Source organism: Besnoitia besnoiti, chromosome IV (assembly GCF_002563875.1).
Source record: "Besnoitia besnoiti strain Bb-Ger1 chromosome IV, whole genome shotgun sequence".
In the NCBI taxonomy this organism is placed as follows: domain Eukaryota; phylum Apicomplexa; class Conoidasida; order Eucoccidiorida; family Sarcocystidae; genus Besnoitia; species Besnoitia besnoiti.
In genome coordinates, this window is record NC_042359.1 from 3465740 (window position 1) to 3477356 (window position 11617).

The 11617-nt window shown below is 56.5% G+C and overlaps 2 protein-coding genes across 2 annotated transcripts; one reads left to right on the top strand and one right to left on the bottom strand.

Annotated features, from left to right (window-relative positions):
• Positions 1-413: 413 nt before the first annotated feature.
• BESB_056100 (uncharacterized protein) lies at positions 414-4924 on the top strand (the record flags this gene model as incomplete). Its single annotated transcript, XM_029364045.1, has 5 exons — positions 414-2518; positions 3242-3280; positions 3563-3671; positions 4219-4416; positions 4892-4924. The coding sequence occupies 5 exons, from the start codon at positions 414-416 to the stop codon at positions 4922-4924; spliced, it is 2484 nt and encodes an 827-aa protein (XP_029219968.1).
• Positions 4925-8243: 3319 nt separating this feature from the next.
• Positions 8244-9844, bottom strand: BESB_056110 (NAC domain-containing protein; the record flags this gene model as incomplete). Its single annotated transcript, XM_029364046.1, has 3 exons — positions 8244-8500; positions 8992-9097; positions 9623-9844. 3 exons carry the CDS (start codon positions 9842-9844, stop codon positions 8244-8246), a joined length of 585 nt encoding a protein of 194 aa, XP_029219969.1.
• Between the last annotated feature and the right edge of the window lie 1773 nt (positions 9845-11617).

Below are 11617 nucleotides of genomic sequence, written 5' to 3' on the forward strand. Positions count from 1 at the left end.
GTTTGCGTGTCTGTCAGTTGCTTCTCTTTTCTCCGCTGTCTAGAAAGGCATATCTGCGTTTTCTCTCTCGTCGTGTCCGTTCAAAACGCTGGTCGCGTCCCTCGCAGCCTCCCTCCCAGACGCGCAAACAGGGGCGCCCGGTATCTCTGCGTCTCTGGCTCTGTTTTGCATCGTTTCCGCGGCAGTCTCTTCCTCCCGTCTGCTTTTCTTCTTGCCTCTCTCCACCCAAGTCTCTCAGCTCTATTTCCGTCCGCAGCACGGCCTCTTCCGCCCCGCGTCCGCCTCCTCCTCGGCGTTCGACCACTTTTCGCCTTCTGCGCCGTCGCCGCGCCTCGTCACTTCACCTTTGCCGCTGCCTCGTTGCTCCTCCGTCTTCTCGCTCTTCCCTCGCTGGCGGCGGTCTCCAGGTCACCATGCAGCGCCGCAAGCCGTTCTTCCGCTTCCCCTTTTTCTCAAAGTTCCTCTCGGTCGACGCCGCGGAGGAGGACTTCGGCGCGGCGCGCGAGCAGAAGGCGCCGGGGGCCGGCCGACTGCCGCACGCGCGGCGGAAGAGCTGTCCAGCGGTGGACGCGCCTTCCGCTCTGGATCTGAGTGCCGAGGCCTCGCCGGCGCTCTTCCACGCGGCGGCGGCGGCGCTGTCAGTCCTCCCGCCACCCTCCGCAGCCCTTGCCGCCTCCGCGCCCGCCGCAGACTTCAACAACGGCGAGGGCTCCCCCTCGACGAGTGCGCCTGCCGAGAGCGCGAGGCCTGGCGCTGCTCCCGCCGCGGGCGAGGGCGAGGGCGCGCTCGCCGCGCCGAGCGCCTCCTTTGGGGCGGGAGGCGGCAAGGCGGCAGAGGCGGCTGAGGCGGCTGAGGCGGGCGGTCCGCCCGACGACAAGGCGGAGAAGGCGTCAGGCGCGCCAGTCCCGAAGAAGTCAGACCTGAAGAAGGCGTTCCTTTCGTGCGCGTTGCTGGGCAGAGGCTCGTCGACCTCGCGCTCGCCCGCGCCGTCGCCGCAGCATGAGGAGGAGGAGGAGGCGAAGGAGCGGCGGGAGCAGAGTGACGGGTTCTATCCTGGGCTGGCTGGCGGCTGGGGCGTCGCAGAGGGCATCGAAGAGAAGTTCCTGGGCGACTACGAAGTCCTCGGCGAAATCGCTCTGAAGAAAAAATCCAGTCTCTGGCTGTGCAAACGCCGCGCGGATCTGCCTCTCCCCGCGCCGTCGCCGGCGCCCGCGACCTCGCCCCTCGCGGAGGCGCCGCTCGGCGACCCGCAGGCGAGCGCGGGGGAGGAAGGCGAGCAGAAGGAGGAAGCGAAGAAGACCGACGCGCAGGGCGAAGGCGAGGAGGCGGCCGTCGCGGGCGAGCGCAGCGGCGAGCCATCCCGCGCCGCGGCCTCTGCTGGGAACGCCTCTTCTCCGCCGGCGGTCGCTGAGGCGGGGTCGGCGTCGTCTTCGCCTGTGAAGCTGTTTGCGATTAAGGAGATTCAGAAGTCGTTGGTGGTTACGCAGAAGCAGGCGGAGCATCTGTGGAACGAGCGGACGTTGCTGGAGGAGATCTCGCGCTTTCCCGAAGTGCAGTGCAGCGTGCACAGACTGCACGAGACGTTCAAGTCGCCCTCCTCGCTCTTTTTCGTCTTCGAGGCAGTTCTCGGCGGGCCGCTGCACAGGCACGTTCGCTTCGAGGGCGGCTTCCACGTCGACCGCGTGCGCTGGTATTCTGCGGAGCTCGTCCTCATCCTCGAGGCGCTGCACAGCCACGACATTCTGTACCGCGACCTGCAGGCCTCCAACGTGATGCTCGCCGACGACGGTCGCATCAAGCTCGTCGACTTCGGCCTCGCCAAGCGGCTCTCCATCGCCGCGGAGGGCGCCGAGGGCACGGCGGAGTCCGCCGCGCTGCCGCCGCTTCTCAAGCGGACGCACTCGTACTGTGGGACACTCCACGCCATGGCGCCAGAGGTCATCGCCCAGGCGCATCACCATCACCACGGCGCCGCGGCGCCTCCCAGTCGTCCGGCGCACGCCGTGCATGCGGCCTCGGCCTCCTCGCCCTCCTCGCCCACGCGCCGCGAGGAGAGCCGCTTCAGCAAGATGCTCGCCTTCCCCGCCATGGGGCGATCTGATCACTCGCATCACTCTCATCACTCGCACCACTCTCATCACGCGCCGTGTGCGTTTGGCGGTTCAGTGAGCGCAAGCGGCTCGGCGGGGGGCGGGCGCTTGCCTTCGAGTGCGGCGCCTGCGCGGCCTACGCCCTCGAGCTCTTCGTACGTCCACGCGCGCGAGTTCAGCGGCGGGCGCGCGAGTCGACCGCCCCTGGCGGCGCGCCGAAGCGGCGGAGGGGGGAGTCGGACCCGCGCGCAGAGCCACGACGTGGAACCCCGCGCGCCGCGCCGCGAGGACTTCCGGAAGCGCGAAGAAGACGCCCGCCACGTCTCCGCCGGCGACGCGTTTGGCCGCGAAGATCAAGTCGGCCCTGGCTACTCGTTCCCTGCCGACTGGTGGTCCCTTGGCGTCGCCATCTTCGAGATGCTTTACAAGTGAGCGACGCATAGAGACGCCGAGAGAAGCAGCCCGGAGGTGCGGCCGCGGCCGCGGAGCCGACGGAGCAGCGGCTGCAGCGGCTGGCCTGCCAAGGGACGAGATCGCGGCAGCTGCGCGTGTGCGCTGAACTGTGAAAAGACCTTGCTGGGGGTGTGTTGCGCGCCAAGGAGAGCGCACAGTGCGGTCCGCTTGTGCGTCGCGGGTGTTCGCCGGCTCGCTTCGTTGCCGGTGAAAGCGGGTCAGAATCGTCGCTGCCGGGGGAGCTCCCTCGCGTAGGCAGGCTGCTGCTGCGCGCGTAGGGAGCCGGCTTGGCTCTCGTTCCCAGTGTTCTACGAACGAAGAGGTCCATGTTCACTCAGGTTGAGTGGTCAGGTTTAGTGTCTGTGCGTCAAAGATGAGATCTTCTGGTGGACTAGTTAGAGATTTTGGAGATTAAACAGCAGCTGCTTCCAGAGATGCTTCGGCGGTGGCGACAGAGCGAGAAGAGGAAGAGAAGGAGATGTCTCTCTCTCTCACGTGTGCGGCGGAGTGGGAAGCGAATCCCTCTCGGCGTCTTCGCTTCCGCAGCTCCTGGCCGCGCTCCATGCTGCTTCCGTGCCAAGCCCGAGCGTCGCATCCCACGCTTCTTGATTCGTCATGCCATTTTGCCTTCAATGTCCTCGCATGTGTGCGCGGCTCCCATCGCCCTTCGTCGTGTCTTTCTCTTCTGTGCGTCTCAGCACTGTGCCCTTCGGCTACCACGACTACGACAACGAACGGTGAGATGAATGGAGGCGGCGGAAACAGACAGAACGCAGAATACACGCGGTTGCCTAGCGGCCCGTACACACACTAACGTGTAGCTTTACATATACTTACTCAAACGTACATATACGTGTATTTATATACCTGCATGTCTGTAGGACGCATGCGCGTGCCGCGGGGGCGAGAGGCCACGCAGACAGAGATCAGCGGGATGTGGTTGCTTGAGGCGTTTTCTGAGGGCTGTGTGGCTCGGGAGACAGAGAGCTGCGAGGCATCATGCGTTTCCGCGTGTGCAGGTCGCGGCCGATCTGCGAGTTGGCGAAGCGAAGCCCCTCGAGCGTCCTCTTTCCGCGGGATCGACGGGTGCCTGACCAGGCGAAGGACTTGATTTTGAGGCTCCTGCAAGTGAGAGAACGTCGCGAAAAAATGCAGAATTGAATAATAAATAGTAAGGAAGACAGGATAGTATCTAGAATCCTGAAGGTGACTCTGGTTATGAGACACAGAGAGGCGCTACTCTCTCGTCTGGCCCCGTCAGGGCGCTGAGACGCATGCACGCACACAGTCCAAACGACCCCTGTTTCCTGTCATACGTAGGTAGATATAGATATAGATAGATAGATATTGATATAGATAGGAAAGTAGATATACATAGACAGATATAGATAGATAGATAGATAGATAGATAGATAGATAGATAGATAGATAGATAGATAGATAGATAGATAGATAGATAGATAGATAGATAGATAGATAGATAGATAGATAGATAGATAGATAGATAGATAGATAGATAGATAGATAGATAGATAGAGGCATATATATGTATGTATCTATGTATGTATATATATATATATATATATATGCGCGCGGATGCGTAGACGCGCGATCAGGAGAGACAGGCTCGCGTGTGCTCAACTGCGAATCTTGTTCTTCGCGTTTTTTTCTCCAGGCCGATCCGGACGTGCGTTTGGGCCGCAATGGCGCAGAAGAAGTGAAGCGGCATCCGTTCTTCTCGACGATCAATTGGCAACTTCTCGACCGCATTCGGCAGGCCCCGACCGTCCCGCCGGAGCTGCGGCACTTCGTCCCCGAAATCGAAAAAGGCCTCGGCCTCACGCACTTCATCGAAGGAAAAAAGGAAACGCCGGTGAGCTGCTCACCACCTGACCCATGCGCTTGCCTGGACAGACACAGACCAACTAGTAGCCATATATATATATATATATATATGTGTATGTGCACATGTGTAGATATGTGTGTACACATGTATATGTATACATATGTATGTGCGATAGGTCTCGGCAGACGAGTGCATGGGCGTCGTCTGTTTGGTTGTGTGAGACAGGGATCCTCCCGCGACTAAGAGCAATTTGGTTCGCCTTGCTAATGGCGTCGCGCGTCGGTCTGAGCAGCATCTGCGTCGTCGCCGTTCGGCGCGTCAGACTCTTGGGATCCCCGCAGCGTTCCACTGTTTAGATGTGCCCACGCAGATGCGTCTCTAATTCCGCCTGCAATTGCGCGTCCAAATCCGCCCACAGATGCGCGCATATATATATCTAAGTATGTGTAGGGATGTATATGCATGGCATGAGAGCCTGTTCCTCTTGTGATTTTTTCTTCAGAAATCGGAGGGAGATCCGTTCGCGGACTTCTGAGGCGACGGCGACCACTCAGGTTTTTTTGCTTCCTTCGCGTCCGTTGCTGGCTGACGCGAGTCTCGCGCAGACATCCGGACCGGTGTTCGTAGAAGCACATGTATGCATTCGAATATATATCTATATTCATATATATATCCATATATATATTCATATATGTCTGAAGATACACACAGTGGGTATGCGGTAATATGTGGGTATTGGCATGCTCTTTTTTTCCGGCGACGGTTGTTTGTCGCACCGCTTTTTTGCGAGTTTGCGAATCGCTGCGCAGAAAGTATGTCGGGTTTTTCCATGCGCGGTGCGAGCGAGGACGCGCGGATGCCTCTGGCGGTGGTCGCTGCCACGCCTGTGGAGCGTCTCTTATGGAGCGTGTCACGTTTTTCAGTTTTGCGGTGGATGCCGTCGAGCCTATTCGTCGGACGCACACGCATGCGACGACCTTTTCCTATCATCGAAGAGTGTCGGGATACACGTGAAGCCTGGTGGTGCACTAACCTCCGCTTGAGTGGGTTCAGATCTCAAAGCTTTCGAGGCGCTTCGTCGCGTGCTGCCTCTGTATCTTATTTTTAACTCTCGTGTCAGGACTTGCATTTTGCTGCGTTCGAGTCCCAGAGACCTCGTGGCGTCTACGATGTGGGTAATTGCGCAGCTCGAAGGGATCTCGACGCGCTTTAAAGGTTCGTTTTGTGTCGAGGGTAGTCACCCCTCTGCACGCTGCAGTTGGCTGCTTGTGTCAAAAAAACCTCGGAACAGTCACGCGCGGGGGGGGGAAGGGGGGGGGGGGATTGGAGAGGCAGACAGATGGAGCGATATTTGGGATATTGTTTTTGGGGTTTTTTCGGTTTTTTAAGGGCGAAAAAAGACAAGCTTCGTCCCTGCGCTTGCCTCGCCCTACTCGGCGGCCTTCGCCACACGGCGCTGCACGCGTATCTTTGCATCCATATATATGCATATGCATATGTATGCATGTGCGTTGTGGGTAGGGCAGTGTGCGCTCTGCAACACAATCGCGATTTGCGTGTTGACGTGGGTTTAGTACTGTGCGTCTCCCGCATGAATTTCACCATGCTCGTTTCGGGGGTCCTAGCGATAGGCCAGTTGAATCCTGGCTCGTGTTGTCTTCGCATAAACGCCGAGGCCCAGTTTGAGGCTCTGCATAGCTTCTTTCTCAGACCGTCCTCGGGGCTCTCTGCAGAAAAGACTCCACGCGTATCTCGTGTTTTTTCCGCTGCATTTTTTTGGGCGGCAGCGCGCGAGAGGAAGGGGAGGGGAGAGGGGGGAGCTACGGAAGGCGCCGCGATTTTTCTTCTTTTTATGGCAGTCAGCGCTCCTGGATTGCCTAAACCGTTCTGAGACAGAGCGAAGGGGTTAAGCGAGATGCATTTCGCCGCGCTCTTTGCTCCTCTGTACGTGCAATTTTTAGTTCTCTTCGATACCGGTTGCCCAGCCCCGCTCGCGTCTCGATGCTGCCGCTGGATGCCCGTACCGGCTCCGCGGAGACAGGCCCGAAGCGTAGTTACAACTCAGCGCCTTCGATGAGTTTCAAAGAAAAGGGATGTTTAGCCGGGAAGTTAGCGTCTAAAATATATAACCGATAGTCTCAACTTAGATGCTGCAAGCGAAACTCGGCATGACAGGTGCTCGCGGCGCCGCAGGCGAGTCCAATGAGCATCGAAACATGCTGAACTCACAGTATCTGGATGGTCTGAGGCTGGCTGAATAAGGCAAAGTTTCGCCGCGCAGTTCGCGGCTTAACCAACCTATTTTTTATGCTGACTTTACACTTACGAAAATGAGAGTCCTAGGTTTATATAAACTACCTTTTGGGGAATATATACACGAAAACACCGAATTATATGATTCTATGTATTCTAGCGTAGAGGCTATTTGATATTACGGAAAGAAAGAAGACTACTAGTCTTGTGTTCGATAAGCGTGGATGGAGGGTGAACACTTTTTGCTTTTTACGCCTGGGATGCACGGATAACACTCGACTCTTCTATAGTTTAACCGCTACTGCTGGGACTGTATATTATGTACTTACGGTAGTACTATCAAGCCTCTTCTTCCAAATAGATTTCATGGAAAACCTAAAATTCGCATGTTTGATTGACATTTAGCCGCTAATATACAATCATCCAAGATATATTTATCTATCGCAGGTTCGGTCTAATGTCCCGTTAAACTATATAGATCACATGGCTACGCCTGGTATGCACGCATTATGCATGCATAATACCCGACTTTCACGGTAATCATATGTGTATGAAAGCTGGTTCGCTGTTGAGTGCCAGGTCGTCCTGCGTCATTATTTGGGTATACAGTTTGATCGTGATTTGATTGGCAGTACTACAGAATTGATGCGCCTCGCGAGCTGCAACGAATTCGACACAAACTCGTCTTTTTAGAGGTGCAGCGCACCCCGAATGCATTCGCGTTTTCGAAGAGCGCTGGCTGCTGCAGAATGGACGCGTGATCACGTAAAAATATATAAATATTACATACGCATTCTAAATAAATATATATTCGTTGACGCTAAAACAAGAAAAATGCCCCAATGAACAAGGACTGGCAGTCTCCCAGCACGTGAAGCCTAAAAAGCGGCGCAGTTAATCGCCCAACCGACGCTGGCGCGTGGCCGCGACAGATGCACCATGTACATATAGACGTGTAAATATATAGATATCCTGTACGTATTTTGTATAAGAATCCGCATACATATATATATATATATATATATATACATACGTGTATTCGTTGCTGCTAGCTTGAAGGCAGTGGGGAGACGTCCCCTGGTTTTCTGCCTGGCGGTTGACTCGCCGTTTCTCTCCTCTGCATTCGCCCGCGGGCATTTTAGTGCCTATTCAATGCATGCACGCCTCTGTCTTAACTTCGTGTCTACTATACGTATACGGGTGTTGCGGGCTACAAGCTCTTGCTGAGTCTCTCTGTGGGACTCTGCCAAATCTCTCGATTTTCAAAACTGCCTCGAGGTGCATCTTGAACCGACACGCCGACTACACGAAAAAAACGCGCTGTGGCGTGTCTCCGCAGCGTCTCCATGCCTCGTTTCCTCCCTCAGAGTAGGTTGGAAGTGCAGAGTTCATCGTTTTGTGACGTGTTCGTTCCACGAGTCGGAAGCGTCGCCAATCAGGGCTTTCTGCAAGACATGCAGCTCTCTATCGCCACGCCCGCGTAAATACATAAAAATTCATGCGTGCGGTAGCCTCTCCCCTTCCCGCCCCTCTGTCTCTCGCCGTCGTCGTCTTTCATCGTCACGCAGGAGTCCGGTCGGCGTCTTCTTCCGCGGCAGAGCTTAATGACTTGTCAGCTCCATGATGGCCTCCACGATGTCGTTATTGTTCGCCTTCAGCGCCGCAATGGCCTTCGCGCGGGAGCAGTCGACCTGAGACATGACCAGATCCACGTCCTTCGGATCGACGCCCGTCTCGTCAACCGGAGCCTCAGCCTCTTCCTTCTTCGCCGCCGCGTCGGCGCTGGTCGCCGCGCCCTCTGGACCGTTGAACGCGAACGGTGCGTTCGCCGCCTGTGTGAAGCGCTGCGCGGCAGCGGCTGGAGAGAAAGAGAGAGAATCACGCAAGACGCACATGGAAAAACAGGGAGAGGACGTCGCAGGCACAGCCGCCGTCAGCGCGCGAAGCGCAAGAAATCGAAGCAAACACACAAGGCGAGGAGGCGGAGCAGGCGGCGGGGGCAAACGCGGAAAACGGTGATTGAGTAAAACAGAACGCCCAATGCGAAAACCGAGCCGGCAAAAGAGAAAAAGGAAAACGGGGAACGCCAAGAACACATAAGGGGACGGAAAAAGTACGCATCGTGTCCCTAATAAGAAGGGCACAAACGAGATTCGAAAAACGCAGCAGAAACGAAAGACAAAGGTAGGAGAATTGACACTGAAGCGTCGATGGTCGCAGAGGAGAAGTCGACAGGCGCAGGACAACCGCAGGACGAAAAAGCAAGTGAAGAAGCGAAGGCCAAGGCAGCTGCTTGGCAGAGGGAGATAAGTGGTAGTATAAAAAAAGGCTTCTTTCAAAAAAGCTTACAGTGAGCCTGGCTGTTCAGGTCCTCGATCTTCGCCTCGCCGAAGATGACGTAGGTGTCGGAGGCCAAGCTCTTGTAGACGTCAGGCTTGGGGACGACAAAGACGATCTGAGAACGCGAAAAAAGAGCAACGTTTCCTCTCTGTAAGAGCTGCATTGACAGCGCATGCTGCCTTGAGCGCCAAACAGAAGACACCCGCGGAAGAGGACTCGTGCTGACTGTGCAGTCCACTCGTGTAACTACATATGGATGCACCCACCGTTCCAATCTCAACATCAGCGGTATGTATATATATATATATATATATATATATATATATATATATATATATATATATATATATATATATATATATGTATATGTATCTGTATCAGCTATACAAGTATGTGCGCATGTGTACGTCTACATAAATATGAGCCGCACGCATGCATACGTGCATCTCGTCGGCACGCGCTGTGAGCGTGGAAACTGAAAGCCCGTCTCAAACCGCCTGAGAAATCTCTGGTAGTTTTTTTCTCGCCGCGCGTTTCGCTGCGCCGCGCAGACGCCGCGGCCTGGGTGTGTTGGACGCAGCCCCCGGCACGCCTGGGAGTTTTTGTCTTTCGGTGCATGCGTCAGATTTGTTTTGCTTACGTGCTTGCTCTTGCGGATGAGAACCCGCACAACGCCGGGCATGTGCTTCATGCCGTGGCGGAGAACGGCCTTGCGGGCTTTCTTCTCGTTGCGGCTCTGCTTGCTACGCCCCTCGGGGGATCCTTCCTCCTGGGCGTTTTCCTCTTCCAAGTTGGGGCACTCCTCGTCGCTGTCGCTGTCCGAGGAGGCAGAGAGGTGCTTCTGCTCTTCGACGGCCGTCATTTCGGTGCGAGGGAGCGGTGCAGACTGCGAAAAAGAGAGTGTCTCTGGCGAGCGAGAGAACGCAGCAGCCGCGATGGTAACGGCCTACAGAAAGCGAAAAGCGTCGAAGCACGCGCAGCAGAACGCCACCAAGAGCTTGCAGACAGGCGGGACGAGAAGAGGAAAGGAGAGAACGGAACAAAAAGAAGAGTGCACCAGAAAACAAAAGTGAAGTCGACACGGGAAAAACGCTGGATTTTCCGCCCTTTCGCCGCATGCACTCACGCGCACTCGCGTTGTGGGGCGGGTGATTCCAATTGACTGCGCGCCGACAGTGGGGGGAAGGCCGCCCGCGAGGAAGGAGGGAGCGGAGAAGAGAAAAAGACGCCGCGTAAGAAACAAGCCCTGAGAGAGAGACACACACACAAGTGTACGTACACAGCGAAGGCAGGACAAACCTGGAGAGAAAAGCTACGCGGTCTGCCTAAACGCGGAATGAAGGGAAAGTTCGTGCTCGCTTTCCATAGTTCCCTTCTCGTCCTCGAAGGCACAGCGCCCTCGAAACCAGCTGCCGCGGCAGTGGAGGCCTCGTGATGAGGCTTTGAAAGCCCCCTGGTATGGTCTCTCCGCACTCTACAGCGAGCGAACGCGGCGTCTATGGGGAGATATCGAAGCAGCGAAACCCGAGAACGCGGAAACTCAAAGCCCGCGCCCCCCTTCTCGCCCTTTCCTGTTTCCTTGTCTGCATCCTTGGCTCCGCGGCGGCCACGGATAACCGATAGAAAAGCTCGAGGGCGTCTCTCTCTGTGGCAGCTCCTCAGCAAGTTGCACAACGCACCTACACCTGAGTTTCGTAGAGTAGTCCTGTCCTGCAAGGAGACAGCATGCGCCTCAGCAGCTCCTGATCGTCCTCAGAAGCATCTGAATCCGCTTTGCATGCTGCGCACAAACCGCGACGACCTCGTCCCTGCAGCGGTGAGAGGGGCCTCGCCATGATGTGTTTAATCACAGAGGGCCGGCGTCGATACCCGGATGCTGATGCGAGATAATCTTGACGTTCTCCGTTCAGTGTGCTGCAGTCTCTCTAACCGGAGGCCTCCTCCTCCTGGTGAAGCCGCGGAGGCGCGAGTCTGCACGCTCGCGCACGAGAGAGAGGGATCACCCGTCCGCAGACGCTCACGGAAGTTTCACATTGACCTGAACAGTCGGCGTTTGCGGTGCGCTTGTTTGTCTTGGAAAGCTCGCTCTCTTAGGGAATCCGACTGAGAGCCCTACCCAGTGTATCTAGCAAAGCAAGCGAGTCCGGTGTGGCGGCGAGCCGCCCGAGGTGACATCTGTTCGCGTTAAGCGTCTGTTCCAGCGGCAGATGCAAAAACCGGTCACCGCTGCACGAAGTCCTGAGCGCCGCACGCATGCAAGAATCGCGGGCATTGCCTGTGTGACTCCTGAGCGAGCTTCCCTTGCGGCCATGTGCCGCTATTGTTGCTGGTCCACCACACGCGCTGTTGCTTCACGCAGAGATCCAGACTCCACACGACACTCCGCACCTCCTGCGACTCGCGGGGGAACATGCGAAATACCCCACACCCACCGTGGCTTCCAACGAAAGGGCGCGGAAGGCAATGCGGGCACAAGACTGTACACGCGGTGCCCAAGAGCGAGCAGGGGCTCACACACCCTCAAGTCAACAAAAGCGAAGAGCGGAGTAGTGGTGGGGCTCTCGAGGCATCGGTTTCTTCCCTGGGAGTCAACGCCGCCGAATTGCGTATGACTGTTCGTCCTTGTGCTCAACAA